General features: G+C 36.2%; 1 protein-coding gene across 2 annotated transcripts; it reads right to left on the bottom strand.

Annotated features, from left to right (window-relative positions):
• Window positions 1-960: 960 nt before the first annotated feature.
• Window positions 961-19,687, bottom strand: fybb (FYN binding protein b). 2 transcript variants are annotated; one of them, XM_041969820.1, is made up of 22 exons: window positions 19,536-19,687; window positions 13,987-14,983; window positions 10,580-10,706; window positions 10,418-10,488; window positions 10,043-10,065; window positions 9,552-9,604; window positions 9,188-9,314; window positions 8,902-9,061; window positions 8,524-8,641; window positions 6,935-6,954; window positions 6,779-6,851; window positions 6,544-6,630; window positions 5,995-6,035; window positions 5,140-5,221; window positions 4,909-5,008; window positions 4,640-4,802; window positions 4,466-4,499; window positions 4,345-4,379; window positions 2,498-4,238; window positions 1,785-1,839; window positions 1,190-1,288; window positions 961-1,048 (listed from the first exon to the last, which is right to left on the bottom strand). In XM_041969820.1, the coding sequence occupies exons 1-19, from the start codon at window positions 19,536-19,538 to the stop codon at window positions 4,216-4,218; spliced, it is 2,337 nt and encodes a 778-aa protein (XP_041825754.1). In that variant the 5' UTR covers window positions 19,539-19,687; the 3' UTR covers window positions 961-1,048; window positions 1,190-1,288; window positions 1,785-1,839; window positions 2,498-4,215. The 2 variants fall into 2 exon arrangements, with proteins under 2 accessions (XP_041825754.1, XP_041825755.1); XM_041969821.1 differs by lacking the exon at window positions 6,544-6,630.
• Between the last annotated feature and the right edge of the window lie 520 nt (window positions 19,688-20,207).

The following is a 20,207-nucleotide window of genomic DNA, read 5'->3' as shown; positions in this document are numbered from 1 at the left end:
TCACTGTCTGTAAATATAAAAAAAGAGAATATTTTTCAAGTTGAAATAGAAATGCTTATATTTTATAGATCTGCAGACACTGGCAAATAAGTTATCAGGTAATTATATTCGCCTTTATTATTAAATTATGAGTTAATGTGCTTGCCTCAGTTTACAAATGTTAAAATATTCCACATATGGAAATACAGTGACATATGGGTGTACCAACAATGACTGTGTAATATTAGGTACTAACTGAATAATGTGCTGTGGATGCACCCAGATCATGTTTAAATAGACGTATTTTATGGACAGTACTTTCACGCTTGCCTCATCATGTGTTCCATGTGTACAATGATGACACAAATAAAGCAAATGTATTTTTACGTGGTTGCTGAGTCAATTCACTCCTGCAAAACTGAGGCTTCTTTGGAACCACACTAGTGGGGGAACTTGATATTTTCTACTTGGCCATAGTTTTGTGCTCACTTTCAGTCAACAAACAAAACTGACTTCTTGAACATATTTCATTACAAAAATTAAAACATAGTGTAGCATATTCTGTCTTAGAACTGTTAGCAGAAAATGTGCCATAGCTCTCATTGAAATCATTTAGCCATATAATGCAATGTAGAGTCCATAATGAAGGTTAAAATATTACACAACACAAGAGTATTGAGACATAGCTTCTGTCCACGATGCAGTTTCTACTACTGGTCCCCGACCCTAATCCTGGGATTACTGCTAAACTAGGCCTGGATTACAACAATACCGATCCGCTAGCTCATCTCCCACTGAAGGACAGGTACACACGTACACATGCTATGTGTCCTTTATTTGCTTTGTTTACAAAAATGAATGAAACCCTGATTAACACCTAAAGGGTGTTTTTAATTAGCAAGATTTTTGTTGGTTTTCTTTTGCAGGTGATTATGTTAAGTGTGTGTGGTTGCCACATAAAACAAACACACTAAAGTAACTACATGAAAAATAATTTTTAGTTTATTAAATTTGGAATGTATTAGCACAGGTCCAAAGAGGATTCATTTGAGGATGGTGTCGGAATTTGCTGCAATGAGAAAAAAAGAGGAAAAAACATTATTTATTTATTAGATGTAAGGCCAAAATATACATTAAAAAACAAACAAAAAAAAAAACTGTGTTTAGATGTCAGGAACAGGAATAAAAATTGTTTGTATTTCAATAATACCTTCAGACAGTTGTTTGTAAATGCGTTCCTGCTCCTCCCGGGCTTTCTTCTCTGCTTCCTCAACTCTCCTCTCCTCCTCAGCAATGGGCTTCAGGTAATCTTAACAAGAAAGACAAGACAGTCTGTGAACACTGAAATGCAATAAGAGCAAAACAGCACACTCACAATGAGGAAGAGTGGTGTCTTACAAGCTCTTTAAAGGTGGATTATAACTGTATCACAGTATAGAGAGATTTCTTTGTGTGCATTTACAAAAGCTTTATATAGAAGAGCTGAACGGAACTATATGGAACATTCAATCCAAGTTACTATGATATACACTAGTTACAAAGCCACACTTAAGACTTTTCTGGAGTTATTTACCAAGCGAATAATTGTATATGGCAGTTTAATGAGAATCTAACAGGATGAAGTCTTTTTTACTGCAAAATAAAGTCAACTTCAGGTCACCAAATATCCATCAAGATTATCCTAATAAAACAGAGTTTCGACCATTTTTCTTGTTATTAATTTATTTATTTTTAACTTTTGCATTTTTAACAGATTGCATAAATAAAAGAAGCGATGCATGGCGCATGCGCACACATAAACTTACCAAACCTCATTTTGCCATAGAAAATGCCGAGCAGCAGAGCGGACCATCTGGTCGTCTAAAACAAAATTAACCAAAAGTTTCAGTCAGTGAAACATTTTTTTAACAAGCTGTGTGAGCTTAGACGTTCCAGTCATGAACTATTATCATGCTGTTAGATTTGTTTCGTGTTTCCATTTGGCAGTGTTTCACTACTTCATGAATGAAATTTAACAATAGGTTTAGTCGTTCCTTAATATATTTAGCCGAGGCATTACAGTCCCTTTTATGCAGATCGCATTTTATACTAACAGAAATGTGGTTTCCGGTTGATGAACATATATATATGAATGTGTATATTCTACGTGTTTAGCAAAATCAGGGGCGAAGTCCATTTTTCCTGCCCTCTAAATTCATTACAAATAACTATAATTACCTATCTATATTACACTCTGGATTCAAAGTAAATTAGTATGTAGTAAGTAAACATAGTCACAGCAGCTGCGTTAGACGGATATGCAAGATGTGCAAATGTTATGCTGTTTCGGGTAAGAAATGTTCACCTGTCTCAATGTCATTGCTAGCAAACACTGGCTAGCCTGCTAGTTAAACAACTCCAAAAACTTCGCAAACTTATTGGTGCTGAAAGATTATGAGTTGATTAAATTTATTATTATTTTTTTTATCTTTACTTTAACAACCATATTAATGTTAAGGCTATATCAAGTTTTTTGTACCTTAATGAGCGGTGACACTGCGACTGGAGGAACCATGATGAATGTGGCCGGACCGATACTTCCGGTGTATGCGGAAGTAGTTTTTATAAGTATTCAAAGAAGAAAGTAAAGGAGATACTTTTTCTTTCTTTCTTTCTTTCTTTCTTTCTTTCTTTCTTTCTTTCTTTCTTTCTTTCTTTCTTTCTTTCTTTCTTTCTTTCTTTCTTTCTTTCTTTCTTTCTTTCTTTCTTTCTTTCTTTCTTTCTTTCTTTCTTTCTTTCTTTCTTTCTTTCTTTCTTTCTTTCTTGTTGAAAATAAGTATCATATTTTCCTTATTAGAATGTTGAACATAGTATTTTCAGGAAAATTGTTATACCATATTTATCTCTGCAGTGCTGGTTTTCACCGAGGACTTTATTTATATCCAGTGTATAGCTTGAATAATATTAATTTACTACATGCATACCAAAGTTTAATTTGAAGATGTTTAAGTGAAGAAACTTCCCCTTTTACTAAAACTTCTGATTCTAAATTTTCAGCACATTGTAAAATTAGTTTTAAGCCTGCTTTTTAAAAAAATTATTCTAATTCTGTTCTGCAGATGATTTTGTATGATTGCATGAAAGTTAATTTTCATAGATAGAAAAATCAAGGCTGCTGTTAATATTTGCTTTTTTGTGGTCAGATAAATGACTGCAAACCACTGTGGCAGTTTTTAATTTATTCCAAGTATGTTTCTCTTCATATATAAAAAATAAAAGAATTTTAAAATGGTGAATTTTTGTAAGAATTTGTAAGAATATTTAACAATGTAATGTACTGCAGTATTCTGTTATTTCAGAGCTGCTACCGGCAGGCACTGCAGATCCTGATGGCTGCCACTAGATGTCGCTAAGTCTCTTCCTGAAAGAACAACTGTATAGAGATGACTAATAGTCTTCATTTCTTGCGATTGTTCTTTCAGTTGTTCATATAGTACATCATCCAGCTTCACTCACATAACTTAAATTGACTGGTCTCATCTAAAATGGTGTCAGATGTATTAAAAAAATCTCATAATGGAACAGTAAGCCTCTTTTATTGTCTTCACTGAAGCTATGCTCTTTCACAATTGCACAAGCGCACCTTTGTAATAATAATTGCATGTACAGCATATTTGAGGCAGTTTGGCACTTAAACACATTGACAGTTAGCTTTAAAAGTAATCCCAATTTCAGTTGACATTAGTTAGTTGGTACAATGTTACATCACTGACACAATATAAAAAGAAATCAGCAAGTTGTGCTTTTTATATGCTTTAGTTTTTTTCTATAATGTTGCAAACTGTAGAAAAATAGTGAGAAATGCATTTCAGCTGCTTATTAAAAGGCAATCTAAAAGAAGAAAAACAAAGAACATAGAAATAATCAAATACTGTTGTTCAAACAAATGCACCACAAGTAACATAAATGCTTTAAAATGTTTTTGTTTTGTTTTGTTTTGTTTTTGTACAAACTAATTCTAAGATGCATTGCATTGTTCATTTAAAGAAGCCTGCTTTCAGCTCTAAGTGGCACTTCTTAAATTTTCCAACAATTCAATCATTTATTAATATATAATAAGGGGACTATGGAATGGCAGTTCAGTCTGATTAACAGACTAACTTACTATAACTCACAGTGTATATAATTGAATCTATAATAAATAACACATCATGAGCAGTATCAGTGTAAAACATAAAATTCGATGCAGAACGTTTCTTAGTCGTTGTCGTAGATGCAGTCTGAAAAGAAAAGGATTATTAAAATGGATTCGCTCTTTAAAAAAAAGTGATTTTGTTCCATTGTACAGAAATATGTTCATGAAATGATCCTGTTTAGTCAACATACCATCTCCCCCAATATCATCATAGATTTCTCCATCGCTGTGGGCAAATCAAAACTATTAGTACAGACAGCAAATTTCAGTAGTCTCATTTTATTTTTGGGCATGAATGTTTATTGTACTTACTCCATGACAATGTTGCTGGTTAAAACATAACCAACTGCAACACATATTTTAGAGTTAAAACACATTATAGAATTTTATGGTGCAGATAATGACAAAGCACTAGTATTTGTAATTATTTGATGATTTGGACTAGAATACTTATTAATTTAAACGAAGACTAATATAAATACTCACACTTTCCATCCTCATTCCGACAGATAAGTTTGTCATCCACAGCTTTAACAATGACGTCAAGTGTCTCCCCAGCTTTTAATGGCAGGTCTTTCCCGCCCCACTTCTTGTTAGAAAATGTTGGCAGAACGTTCACTTGGTACAACATCTGTATCTCCCCTTCATACTGAGAACGATTGAAAACAACATTCACAATTTATATACTGAATAGTTATGCATGTGACAGAGGAAAGAAATAAATGTGAAGGTTAAAACATAGTAGAAGGACAAACTTTGAACTTTTTCCGGAAGTCTTTTTCCTCTTTCTCAAACTTTTTCTGCTTCTTTGGGTCCATTTCTTCAGTTTTGCTTTTGCCTTTTATGCCTGGAAGGCTTGACAGATAAACAGACAAGTAAAAGGATTTAACTCTAATGAATTCAATAAGACAATTAAAATAATGGATTTAAACTACAAAGGGACACATACAGTAGGTTATTTTGTAGTATAACTGATGTAGATGTACCTGCTAAGGGGAGGAGGGGGAGGTGCATTTTGAGAGTCAACATCATCATATATCTCCTCATCATCTGCTGCTTTTGGATGATCTGTATAAGACAAGAGTAAAACTCAGGAATGGAGGATGCATTTTATTTAGGATACATAGAACAGTATGCTTCACCAGCTGAAAACAATGATGCAATCTCAACAGATTAGACATAATGTGTCAATAAAAGTTTAAAAAATATCAATGAAAATTATGTGCATAGATAAATTTTGAATAAATCAGTGTAGGACAGTACACCTTGCCAGTAACTACTAATTACTTTAGCTAGCTAAATCTACAAATACCTTCACTAAACTAATGTTGGTATTTTATTCACCATGTGTTGGCATCCAGACAAAGTTAGGAAATTATATCAAGAAACAACTTTGATATTTAAATGCCAGAAACACAATTTCATTTTACTTGACTGAATCCTTTTAATGGATTGTTTGTGAAATTTGTTGATATACTTTTTTATAAAGCAGCACATTTCGCAGGCTGAAACACTACATTCATGTCTATTACACAATAATATAAAGAAATTGACTCCTTGATGCCTAATATATTTGGTAAACACTGTTTCTGAGACCTATTCCATCACTTTATGGTAAAAACTTTGCTTAAACCTCTACAATCATTTCTTCTGCCCCATGGTGGATACCTTTTGCACTATATATATATATATATATATATATATACACACACACACATCTTGTTAAAGGGCCAAATAAAGACTTCAGACTTTAATAAAGACTTTTAATTCAATTAAATTCTGTTTTATATATATGAGTCCATCCATCCAACAGAACAGAAAGTGTTGTTATTGAATGTTACCTGAATTCCCATCTGCAGTAAACTGGGTAGGTGGAGGCACTCTGGGACAACAAAGGAATAATAAAAAAAAAAGAAAATCAAAAAGTTTCAAAATCCAAATTTCTAACAAAATACCAATAAAAAAAGTTAATGTCATTCAAAGTGGTCAAAATGAATCATATTTCTGAATTACAGCACACTGTGTAAATTAGTACTTCTGTTAAACAGTGTGAAACAGCAGTCCATGCTTTCATTTGCTCAGTTATGAAGCAATCATTCGCATGCAACATAATCATAAAGATTAGTGAACTTACAGATAATTGGTAATCAGTCATACACAGGTTAACATCACTGTTAGATTTCAGATTTACATTGTAACAGCCAAACAAGGTATGATTGTACAGTGTTATTTAGAAAGAGGTGACGTTGTTGATCTGATGCTGATCTGGAAAGAAAACTGTAAAAGCCAACATCATGTAATAGGAGCCATGGAATGACGGCTGAAAGATTAGGGATTAACAGCAGTGGATAGAAGATCTGTGATCGGTCTTACTACTTAGTGTATTTTACACTTTAATGCTGTAGGGATGTCTGTTTCGATCAAACATCCGCAGGAAGCTTCGAGACTTCACAGTAGTGGACCTGGGAATAGGGGTACTGGAAAGCCAACCAAGGATGAAAAGACTGGCATTTCTTTTCTGCTTGACATGGTCTGTGTTGATGTTTTTGTTTATAAAAAGCAAAACAAAACAACATATTGCACTACAAATCTCACTCTCTTGTAAATAACTAAATCAGTTCCCACCTCACTTCCAGGTTTGGATCAACAACATCATCATATATTTCTCCATCTTCTCCAGGTAACGGTGGGAGAACAACTGCAAGATCAACATGCTTTTTATGAGTGAAACAGCCTAATGTTAAGTGTAATAAAATGGAGTGTATTATTTTAAGATTTTACCTCCTGGTCCTTTGAGACCACTGCAGATGGAAGAATATGACATGAAAGACAAGTTAAGTTATTTTGTTAACTGTCATTTCTCACAATAAATTGGTGATGTGCTCTGTGGGGCAACCAGGCTTCAGAAGTGAAACTGCTTCAACTTATTGAATGCCCATTAGTGTTTACTCTTCACCGAATGAATGACTGAATTGTCTGAACAAAACAAGCTGTAAAAGGAATAAAACATTTTTAATCTTTTTAAACCCGAGGTGTTCCGGGAACGTTGAGAACAAATGGTGCCAAACTGTGCCAGAATGGCCATTTTGAAGACCCTGCCTGTACTGTGTGTTCTGCTTCACTGTAGCAGAGCTGGCCTTTGCAGAGATAATGCTCACATATTTTACTACGACTTACTATGATTGGTTCCAAAGGGATATTAATTTATCCTGACAGTGTTCTTTTTTTTTTTGTGAGCTTGAAACTTTTTTTATTTGTGCTATGTGCCATCTTCATTTATCCTTAACCAGTAACACATACACCAATATTAGCACATCTTAAAAAAATCTTCCTTTAATATAACTCCAAAAGTATTTAAATAGCTTCACTAACAATATAATGTAGATAAAGTATGCTGGAAAACCAGTCAAAAGCTGTTTTAATGAGGAGTTTAAGGGTTGTCCTGAAGACTTAGAAAAGGTATATGTTTGATTTTGAGTTTTGCTTTTTTTTTTAGTTTGATTCAGTGCATCCTTGTTTTTTTCATTTCTGTGTGGTGTGAATATCTGACTCTAATAAACAGAAGCAAACTGAACAAGGTAGTGGTAAAAGCTAGAAAGATAGTCAGCCGCCAATAAAAGACTTTACAGCAGTTCAGAGGAAAGCTCTATCAATAGATAAAGATAGCACACAACCCCCTGCGGTAAGAGTTTGATGCTTCTCCCCTCAGGGCGGCACTACCCTGGCAAAGAAAAAGATGTACAAATGTTCTTTTAGTCCTAATGTGGTTGCTTTAGTCAACAAACTACAGTATGTTGAAACAACAGAGTACAGGCTGTATGCAGATGGTTGAATCTGGTTTGAGATATTTACTGCTGTGTTTTGTACAATTAATAAAATTTGTGTTTTAGTGTCTATTGTATTTATCTACTTTTATGTACCTATTGTCACCTGTAAGAAAGAAACACAAATTTCCTGCCTTTGTAGGACAATAAAGTTCTTCTATTTTTTATTCTAATTCTAATATACCTCATGGTTGAAGATATACTCATTTCATTATGGTATTCAATTTTCAAGCAGAGGTCTAAAAAGTAGCTCAAAGCAAACTCAGATGGTCTCCCTGGTACTGTATGAACTTTAGCTCTGAGTTCTGCTCGTGGAAAACTGATCTTACTGAATCAATGCTGCTGCTTAAATGAATAAAATATCTTAAACATTTTGAACAAGATGCAGCATAAAATCCATCACACTATGACACTATGTTTAGTTCGGCTTTAAGAGAAGAAACACTCCAGGAACCAAAAGCTGCTATTTCATTTGTCTTCTTTCTAATAACATTACTCTAAGTGATACAGAAAATAAGAATTAAGAAATGTAAGCATTTCTGGTACCTTTTCTCAGGCGCCACATCAATGTCGTCATAGAGCTCCTGGTCATTCGTTGACTGAACTGGACGATTCTTCAGCGAGTTGAAGTCAATTTCTACGGAAGTGGTCTTCACATAACCAACTGCAAGAGAAAAATGATGTGTGAGGTTTATTGTCCCTTATTGTCTCTGTGTTGTTAGATTGCAGATGCCTGACTGCAGTTTTGTAATGAAATATTGACCGTAACACATAACGCAGAAAAAGGATGCATGCAACAACACGGGTAAAAAATGAGACACAGTTCTGACTTTAGAGTCATCTTTACAGGCAGGATTGACAGGACAGAAAAAAAGAAGGGCTAAAGCAATGGTATTGTCAATGAAGAATAGGATGTGAACACACTTGATCCATCTGGTGTACGTCCCAACCATTTCCCCTCTGGGTTGCCCTGGACACGGATGATGTCCACACAGTCGCCCTGCTTCAGAGCCAGATCAGTCTTGCTGCCTTTGCAATCCACAAGAGCCTTTCCTTGCTGAATGACCTCCAGTGGTCCGAGCAGCTAACATACACAACCACATTATAAAGTATTGATTTTCTAGTTATTTCCAGTCAGAAACTACATTTCATAGATTCATGAACTATTTCTCTAAGCTGTCCTGGCATGCCTCCAGTCTACTTCACCTACTTTAAACCTTTTCCTGGCATCGTTTTCCTTCTTTTCTCGTTCTTTCTGCTCCTTTTTCTCAGCCTCCAGTCGCTTTTTCTCCTCCTTATCATCTTTCTTTTTATCTTGGGCTTTTTCAGCGTCATCCCTTTTGAGACCAAAAACACAAAAATGTTGGCAGAGACATAAAATTGTGTAAATTACAAAGGATCCATGAACACATGCAAGATGAAAAGGTTGCTCAAAATATACTTTCTTTTCCCACATACATCATTTATACATAGAAATGATCGAACTCAAACCTTAACTCACTTGAAACGCCAGTCAGGCATAGCAAGGAGTGAAAACAAAGTATATATATGTTTAACATAGAAGATTTTCTCACCATCGGTCATCCAGTGGCTCGTACATATCTCCATCATCACTGTCAATTTCCTCCTGAGCAGAAAAAACCCAGAAAAGAATTTACCTTTGCATGTAGGGTTCAAACTCAATCTGTTAGGATTTATTCCCAATATATTGCTGCATATTACAAATGTCTATTTCAGTTCTTTGTATCTTGTTGATGTATGTGTTCTTAATTTATTTTGGGCTGCTGCAGTCTCTTTGACCACATACAGGCTACTAACATTTTCCCACACTGATAAATCATCCTTCTGTTTCCTATGTCACTCTAATATATACTTAGCCATTTTTATAGCAGTATAATTCATTTTCATTTTCCACACTATTTCATTCTTATTTACTTATTTGATCACAATTGCTGTATGAATCAACTTTATGCTGCTACAGGATTTAATGTCTTATGGTTCATTTTTGCTATCATTTGCATATATGCAAATCTGTATGAGGTCAGGATAGCTCAGCAGGTCTCACCTTTGCCTTGTGACTTGGGTGGCCTACAGAACAGAAACAAAGCAGCATTAAAACATTTTCAGTGTAAAAAAATTTTCCTAGGAAAAACAACTGTTACCATAATCAGAGTCATGTCAGTGTTTTCTAGTGTTAACCACACGTACTGTACTTATAACCAAATAGGATTGTTGATGCGATTACTGACTGAAGCTTGCTATGAGGCTATACAGGTAGTGCACACTGACAAATATAGTTCCTTTTATGTAAATATGTAACCATGGTAGAAGGTTCAACCGCACACAACCATCTTATGTCTCCCTGAGGAGTTAATATATAATTGTCATACAACATGGCTATGAAGCATTACATTTCATGAAAATGTGACCATTACAGAACCTGCAGATGGCGGCAGAGGCGGAGGAGCATTGATGATTTCATCAACATCATCATAAATGTCTTGCTGGTTCCTGAGGAACACAAAAAGGATGTAACGTCTGTTAGCTTCACCAAAGAATTAAACAATGCAATGAACATCATTTGTGTTTACATGTGACATACATGGTGCCAGGATGTCGTGGAGGTAAGCTGGGCACAACAGAAGGCTGAGTTGGGGCCACATGGTTGCTCTGGTTACTGGGGTGAGAGCTTGGGGGAGCTGGGACGGTGGGTTTCTTGAAACCAGGGCCTATAGCAAAAAATTTGCACTGTTAAAGAAAGGTCCTCAGCTGACTGTCTCTCCTGTATAGCACATCATGTACTGATTAACAGATAATGTAAAACATTACAAACATTTGCAAATACTCTATTGAATATTTGAAATCTATCCCACAAATCTGAAGTCATTCATACATAGCAAGTAACTAATAAACTCAACGGCAAGTTTCCAAAATGTAACTTTTGTACAGTGTGGATAATTGTGGTCCATTATAATTAGAATTATGGCTGCTTTACCTGAAAATAAATAAATAAATAAATAAACACCTAAGTTTATTAATTGCAAAAACAAGACCACTGAGGTGGGCAAGACATGTCAAATAAAAATTTGAAACACCAGTCAAGGTATCATTCATTAGACGACAAAACAAAAAACAAAACTATACACCATAGCTGGAAGAAAAGAAGGGCAGAGTTTAGGTGTCTGTGCTAGCAAAGATTTAATTACATAAGTCTTCACTGCAGAATTAGCAACAACATAAAAAAGCAACGCTGTAAATAACATATCATTTCCTGCTGTGACATGTAAAAAGTCTGGGTTAAAAGGTATATATATATATATATATATATAAAGTTATATGTCTGACACTCCAAACTAAAGCCTTTATTTGCCTTTTACTTGGGTACGGAAGTACTGGGGCATTGGAGTGCTTTTTCGGCTACCTCTGTCATTTAACAAAAAGCAGAACGACAATGTCAAAATAAACTGAAGCAACAAAATAAGAAAGGAAACAATAAACAGTATAAATGTGCAAAAGTACAATAAAATGTGATGGGTAATTTATGTGAGTGAAGATTGCCCAGAGGATGGCACAAAAAGAGAGGTAGGTGTGTGTGTTTATGTGGAGGTGCCCCTCCACAAAGCAGTAAACATGACCCAGTCCCAACAGTTTTCAGATATATTGCTGCTATTAAATCTGATGATCTAATATTTCTCATAAGATCTCACTTTCAACATCTGATATGGTTTTTGTGTTAAGTGAATAAAGTATTGTTTTATGAGAAATAAATCTGAACATAACCTAGTTTGACTAGAAGTTGTGTTGTTTCTTGTTTAAATCGTTCCCTGTTTGCTAGTACGTACTTCCCCATATGGGGACATGAGTTCAGCTGTGATAGCGGTGAGCAGGGGGGGGGGGGGGGGGGGGGGGGGACTGGACAGGGAACCAGGCTGGAGCCAATAGAGGAACTAAGTGTGTTTCTGTAACTTCTGTCTAATTTCTAAGGCTTTTCAAAATAGCAGGGTTAGTGGCAAACAGTTTTAAAACAGAAGAAAAGTTAAAAGTGTATTTAAAACACTGATTGTTTTTCGTGTTGCTGTGTTGTCCGGTAAAACTGCACTGAACAGCAGCGTGCTAACCATTGTTAATGTCACTAAAACCACACTGTCCTGTGAAGCAAGTCTTTTTTTCACACTTCTCAAACGTTCTAACTTACAAAGTTTAAGTTTACACTGTTTATGGTGTAAAGGAAGTGCACTATTAACAGCAAATTTACAAAAATATCTTCCTTTTCAGACATCACAAGACCTGTCAACTGACAATGAAGAACTTGGTCAACTTTTCTTCATTTATTTATTTAATTAATTAATATATATATATATTTTTTTTTATGTCATTTAATTTTTCAGGTGTTTGCTTCAGTTCAAGATAAGAAGTTTGACACATTCAACTTAGTTTGTGTGTAAAAATTAATTAGGACTATGCAGATTTGAACAAAGTCCTAAATGAACATGCATGACCCTAATACATAAACCGAATGTACTGCTGACTTAATCAGCCAACGGTACGCTGCACAAGTGTTGATAGCAAACAAGTGTCAATGTTGCTTTTCTGCTTTACTTTTGAGTCAGGCAGGGAAGTCCAGCTTTTTACAACGACTCAGCTCTTTTGGTTTATCTCTCTTACAAGAGCCAGCTCCCAAATGACTCTTCATTAAGTTTCATTCAGGGCTTCTATTTTAGCCTAATTTGACAATTATCAATAATTTGTATGTTCGTAAGTATTTTTTTTAGTGTCTTTATTAAAGCCTTATTTTTGTGTATTTTCTTCATTACAAAATACAGTTACTTTAATCAAACCTTTAAAAGATCAACTGAACACAGAACCACAACAAACAAAGGAAATAAATAAATGACAAATTCTTAACATTATGACTCTTTACATTCACTAATTCATCCACTTTTGCCTCTAAATTAGGCTCCTTATCTCTTTTACGCTGTACCGTGCCTGGCCTGTACATCCCCTGTCTTCCGGGTGTCTGTCCTCGTCTTCATTTCACATAATGGTATGATCAAAATCTGTCCTATGACTGGCTGCATGATGTGTCCATCAAATAAAGTCCTGCCCAAGGGGAGTTGCCTCTTTTTGATGAGTAGTATGTTGTGTAGTCAACAGCATGTACTCACTACAAGTTTAAACTAGCTGTATTTGTTTATGCAGTGTTGCTTCTCATTGGTTTTCTCCTTATTTTCAAGCAAAATAAATAAATAAATAAAAGATAAAGATATAGTTAGTTATACTTTGGTGTAACTTTGCACTGTAGATTGAGATCTACAGTAGAGGAAGTTTTTATCTTCCTCAAGTCGGTGAGTTGTTAGGGGCTCCACCAGAGAGACGTTTGTCTAAACTTATCCGATGGTGTAATTTAAACAGTTATTCAAGGCCTTTATATTTAGTAATACCTTCAAAATGGAATTTGCTGTTGGCTGAATCTGTTTCAGTGCATCTTATTTACTGTCAAATGAGTATTTTTGTGCATTGTCTATGATAAAGTATATATAAATACATTTCTAAACGTGTAGTTTATTGAGGAAATATGGTGTCTTCTGTGCTTCATAATCAAGTTAATTTGTAATGCCAAAAACAATTCACAAACAACTTTTTATTGATGCTAGCTCTTCCAGGAATATTAATCTGACTTAGTGCGGCAGAATCACCATCTGAACCTTCAGAACATGTTGTAGCTTTTTGTAAGAATGGATGCAAATAGGTTGTAAAAAGCTTTCAACATGCAATTGTATATGCACCCTACAAAGACAGAGGTTAAAAACTTTCTCTCCGATCTAAAAAAAGATTAATTGTTGAAGCTGAGTAGGGCCATGAAAGTGCAATCACACATCTCTTGGGCAGTGTTCAGCTGTAGTATTTTGGTAGTGCTTGCAAATAACTTTCACAGAACTAAACTCAAGCTACTAACCAAAAGTTTCTCTGTCATAACTGTTCCACAAACAACACTGTTATCCAACTTACCCTCTTCAGAAGCCTCAGCACCTCTTTTAATATTCTCAAGGTTGACTTTGGGGGGTCTGTTTGGTTTAGCAGGAGCAGGACCCAAAGCTAAACTGTTGGGGAGGGGGTTACGCTTTGGGCCTGAAGTATCATCAGTCTTAACAGCCTGAGTAGAGGCCTTGTGTGGCTTCTTTAAGCTAGGCTTTTTGTTGGCAGGAGGTTTGGGAGGAGCAGTGGAGTTAGTGGCATTAAGGGCTGGTTTGTTGACTCCGCCACTCTCTGTCTGCTCTGATGGTTCCTTCTCCTTGTTGAACATACTCTGAGCAGTCTTGAAATTGGAGGAGGGCTTAAAGTTAGCATTTGCTAGAGGTGAGGGTTTGTTCATGGTGTCTGTGTTTCCTTCGGCATGTTCTTCATTCTGTTGCTGTATTTTTAAGACGCTGCTTACTGGCTTTTTATGCAAACTAGGTGCTTTGGGTGGAATGGGGCTGCTAGTTAAGGCTGTACCCCCACCACTATCTTCCTTCACCCAGCTGGGCTTTGAGTTAACTACAGGGGGCTTTGGAAAGGCAGGTTTGGATTCAGACAATGTGGAGCTGAGGGATGGTTTGGTGAGAGGAGACTTCTGTACAGGACTTTTAGCTTCAGTAGCATGTGAGAAATTTGGCTTCAAGGGTGTCTGCTGTTTCTTAATGACAAAAGGTTTGTTGCCAGCACTGGTGTCATCCTGGTTGTTGGCAAATTTGCTAGTCAGGGCTTTAGTTTTATTTGGTGCATGTACATCTGGGTTACTTGTGGTAGATGCTGCGTTTTTCAGGAAAGATGGTTTTGGAGGGGTATTTGCTGCACTGCCAGAGAGGCTCTCCAAGACAGGTTTCTTCTGTATAGGTGGCCCAGAAGAAAGGGTGGGGTGAAGGGGCTGTTTGGGACATCCAGCTGGTGAGGAGGACGTTTCGTCAACACTTGTCCCAGCTGTTTGGAAGCGAGCCATGATGGCCTTAACATCAGCCTTATTTGCCTAAAAAGAACACAAAAGAAAAATAAGAGGGTGACTTAATATTAAGAAAGTAAAACTTTTAAAATGATCCCATTCCAACTGATTCACCTGGGAAATTAAATAAGCAGCTGGACAAAGTTAAGCTTTTGCTTGCTTTTTAAAAGACAAAAACAGAAACCAAAACTGAGGGAAAAAAGAGGAATAAAGCATACAAACTGATTAAAGTTTTAGATAGGAACAGAGAGACAAACCTAACAAAAACACACTCATATAAAAAACAAAAGTATTTCATCTAAAAACATCTAAACCTTCCCCAAACAATTAGTTTGAATGAAAAATGAAGTAAATAAAAATACTTCATTAATCTCTAAAGGGAAAATGTAAATTCTAGTAGTTTTGTATCCTAATTAGAAATGATTCATTGACAGTCTCTCACTGAGCACACTGTCATTCTCTTACAGTGTTGTGTAGGTTTATGTTCATCAGGTTGTGCAGCATTGCTCTCTGTACAATTGGCTCCAATGCCTCTGAAGATGATTACCCACACAGAACCAGCCTTCTTGGTCAGCTTTTTTCAGTCTCTGTCTCTGATGCTGTTGCCTCAACAGACAGCCGTTTGGCAGATAGTATTTCCCACAATAGACCTCTACAAGATGTGCCACATCATGGTGCAGGCATAAGGATTTCAGCTTTCTCAAGAAGTAGAATATTCTCTATCTCCTCAGTGTTGCAAATCCACATAGTTGTGGACACATCCACCTGTATGTTTCAGAGCTTCTCATATAATCTTGAGTTTTCTGGGGCAGAGATATGAGATTTCTTTTGTTAGAATTCTTTAGGTACTGGAACAAGGCAGACTGTCCTCCACATCACAGAAATTTACTCCTGACTCAAGCTAATGTTGAAAATGGGCTGTAGAATCCAGCATAGTTGTTCGGCACAGTTCTTCAAATGCCCTGCAGACACCTCGTGGAGCTGCAACTTTATTCTGGTTCAGCTGCTTCTTCACCTGACTGCCAGAAACTGCAGGAAAATCATATTCAGTTCATTTGCTCTGTCCAGCTTTCCATCAGTTTGAGCTCTCTTTATCTTGAAGCCTGTGATTTTTGTGTGTAGTTTCGTTTTTAAGTAACTTGTGATCGAAGGCTTGTTCCTGGGAAAGAACCTCCTTACTGTTGTTGCAGGAATGATGATCTTCTAAACAGAAGTTAATGAAATCTGTACAAAAGAAATCCAACATCTGCAGGTGCAGGTGGTGCAGCAAACAAACTGCTGGAATGACAGAAGTGTAGCAGAGAAGGAGACAGTGAAATCTCTAGAGATCACCATGGATATGTAAGGTTGTTGTAGCCTAGCAATGACAGGGCTAATGAAAAAGTATACATTTTAATTACAACCCACTACCAGAATAACACATGTAAACTCTCTGGGTAGGTAATATTGGAAGAAATAACAGATTTGTGTCTTCAGTGCAGATTTTCTCATTGTGACATACATAACAGTGACATACTCAGGATGAGATCTTCTGTTGTTAACAAGCACTGCCTCAACCCCCACCTTTACTTTTTCCACCCACTTTGTTGTCTTGATCTGGTCAGCTGTGTATAGACACATGAGAGATCAAGCAGCCTGGCTTACTGCAGCCATGTTTTGGTGATACACATAAAACTGCATTCTTTGCCTTCATTCATTTAGTTGACTATTTCAATTTTTCATCAGAACAGTCACAAAAATTGTTCTGATTTCCTCTACTTTTCTTTCTGCCTTGCATCCCCTTTATTTCCTTTTCATCTAGCACATTTACAGTATTATTGCGCTCATTAATTTGGTTTTGGAGAACTGAGTCTGTTGATTCCACTGGTAAACAACTCTTCTGTTGCCATGTATGCTCATGATAACAGATATGGGAAAAAAAGCTCAATGTATGAAGAGAAATCAACCGAGCAGCATAGCTCCAAACCGCAGTAAAAAACATCTCTTAAAAAAATTAGCATGACAATGGATAATTCTTTTCTCAAAAAGTTAACGTATAAAAAATTAAATTAAAATGATCTACTTTAACTTGCTTAACTTCCAGTGCTATGCTTTCACTAGGGTAATGTTATAGGTGTTATAGGTCAGTACCCTAATTTCTTCTCTTTCACAACACTCAAAAGATCACACATGCTTGTGGCTCAGATGGTTTGTGGTTAAAACAAATGCCAGCAAACCCCATATTAAACTTTGGCCAAGCGTGGGCCATTTAGCAACTCCTGTGATACTCTTGTAAACATTATTCAGCTCTAGGTAGCTCTTGTTTTTTGAAACAACATTTAGAAATAAAAAAATTTAAACAGGATGGCTATATTAACCAATATTCGAACTGTGGTGTTTCATGGATATGTAGCCTATTTACACACCTGTTCCCATGGTTAATTGGTAAACAGAAAAGAAAATAGATAAACAATTTTGAATTTCTTATTATTTCTAAATTTCAATCATGGAAAACACATGCTGTTTACCATACAGCACTGACTAATTCAAGTTAACACTCCAGGTGACAGCTATACAGGGAACCTACCACTTCTAAAACCACAGCTTGCACAACTTCCTTGGTACAAACTAGATTTGACTGTCATTAACAGAGAAGTTAATTATAAATCCTCAGATGTACATTGATGATAAGCACTTTTGTAAAATATATACTGTTCAAAAGGATGGGATGAATACCTTTAAAATGCCTGTCGTAAAGTGTATCAAGCTTGTCAGTGTTTACTTTGACTATAAGTCTACAGATAGAAGTTTATGATGCACCTTTGACTATGACACAAATAATTAGACTATATGAACTAGTGTGCAGAAAGACAATGCTGCATCTCTCATCACTGGTTGCAGCTGAGCTGTGGCAAAAACACAGCTCCAGCCGTTTCCCAAAAAAATGGACTGACCAAGAAGCAGCCGCACCTATTTGAATGAGGCTGGTTTGACTGGAGTCAGAGGCAGCGTACCAGGAAGTGGAGATAAGAGCATGAGGACACAGTTTCTCTCAGTCCAGCCACACAGCTGTTAGAGCAAAAGGAAACTACATACCAGAAAGTACAAATGTCAAATGGGATGTTAAAATCACCGACTAGAATACGGTCATAGATTTTTTCAAATATATAGACTTTGTTTTAGCCAAAACATGCAATTGCAGGTAAAGAAGCTGATGTATAATATTATGATTCAGACCATGTCTGTGCCATTTATCAGCTGCCACTTCATTTTAGAACTCATTTTAAAATTCCTTTATTGCTCCATCCTACCTTTCTGAGCTTATTTACCTACTCGCTCCTTCAGGTCAGCTGATCTGTTTCTGAGGATGCCAAATACCACACAGAAGCTCAGAGGGGATCAGGCTTTCTTTGCTGTAGCACCTAAACTGAGGAAGGATCTCCCCCTCCACATTAGACAGGCCTCTATGTTGTCCGATTTTAAACCTCTTCTTAAAACCCATCTTTTCAATTCGGCTTTTACCTAGTCACCATCTGATTAGCTGAAGATTAGCATTATGGGGAAATGTCTCTTCTCTGTCAATGCCAATAACATCTTGTGTTGCCCTAACAAAGTGTGTTAATGTTATGCTTGAAATCTCGCTGAACATTAAATAAAAAGACAAGAAAAATAGGAATGTTCCAGAATAATTCTGCACTTCTGTTTTTCAACCGCAATGAACTATAAATTACCAAATATCTTCTGTGCCATGCAACTACAGTTGCTGCTTCTCTAAATATCCTTGTACTAAACTTGCATTTTGCATAACTCTGCAAAGTTTGTGACATACTGGAAATGCCTCTCAGGCTGAAGTGCACCTCAATGGAATCATGTCAGATTCCAGTCAAAAGATTCAAACCTATTACAAGTACCTTAAGGACACCCTGTTTACCTATAGGGGTGTAAAATTTAGTTAGGTTGACCCTGTTTACAATCCACTGTTTTAGTTCAGGCTCATTATGTGAAAACTTATAAGAACCAGAGAGAACATCATCTTGCTAGCTAAAAAGACTTCATTTTTTGGACACTAATTTTGCAAATATAAATGAAAACGGCTTTTATTTGTAAATCAAGAGGACGACTAAATCTAAAGTCCATTGGCCCGGCTGTTGACAAAGAAAGAGGAAGCATGATTTCTATTTCCAGTGTGATGAAAATGCTGGCCAAAGTTGCAAAGTGCAAACATGTATGTGACAAAGAAAAATCCATTTATTAGATGTAGCATTTGATAAAGGTAAATAATCACATCATTTCAAGATCGATAATAACTCACAAATTGCTAAATTGGTTTTTTAGTCTGCATTGTGTTGAAATCAAATATACATATTAAGTATGACAGCTTTTTATCTTACACTGAACTCACATAAAGTTAAACAATGTCAAAAATGAGTGTGATGAACAACATCATCATGGCGTGACAAAGAAAAACTTTTGTACATTCACTTCTTGTAAATTGACCATAACCACATCTCAACTATCAGCACAATTCTATCGAGCCCCTTCAGACTCAAGATCAAGATGCTGATTAAATAGTTTCAGTCCCTTTTGAAGCTGTACTCACCATCTTTGCTGCCACAATCCCAGCTGCCTCTGCTGTGTCTGACTGGTTGGTAGATAAAGTGGTGGACTTTGTTCCGTGTCTCTGTGTGAGTTTCTGTTGCTGTCGAAGAGATAAAGGCACCGAGGTGCCAAGCGAGAGAATGTGTGACAAAAAAGAGAAACACTGCGTGGGTATGTCTGAGGGGGATGTCAACTCTAGCTCTGGCTGTGACATAAGCATGTGTCTACAACTGACTACTTCCTCTCTTAGTAGTATGTGTGTTTTGTGTGAATGTGAGTGTTACAGCTCTGTTATCTAAGGGTTTTGATCTTGTTGATTTGCCTATCTCTGGCAAATGCCCAGCAGTTTCCCTCTGCACTTAATAACTAATGTTCAGACTGTCAGAGACGGATCATAACAAAACAAAACAAAACAAAAAAATAAAAAAATAAAAAAAGCAAGCTGAAGACAGTTCCCTAGCAACCAGACACTACAAGTAGGAAAATGTTATTTTAGTAAAAATATAATGCTGCCTTTAATAAAAATAAATAAATAATCCACATCTTCATGGATAATAGGGTGGAATGTTTTAGGATGTGCACATTTTGATGAGTGGTGTGGGGACGGCGTGGCTCAGCAAGGTAGAGCGGTCCTCTACCTCAGCCAGGTCAAGATCATGTTGAGGTGTCCTTG

Source organism: Melanotaenia boesemani, chromosome 19 (assembly GCF_017639745.1).
Source record: "Melanotaenia boesemani isolate fMelBoe1 chromosome 19, fMelBoe1.pri, whole genome shotgun sequence".
Lineage (NCBI taxonomy): Eukaryota > Metazoa > Chordata > Actinopteri > Atheriniformes > Melanotaeniidae > Melanotaenia > Melanotaenia boesemani.
This window is presented reverse-complemented; position numbering and strand designations above follow the sequence as displayed.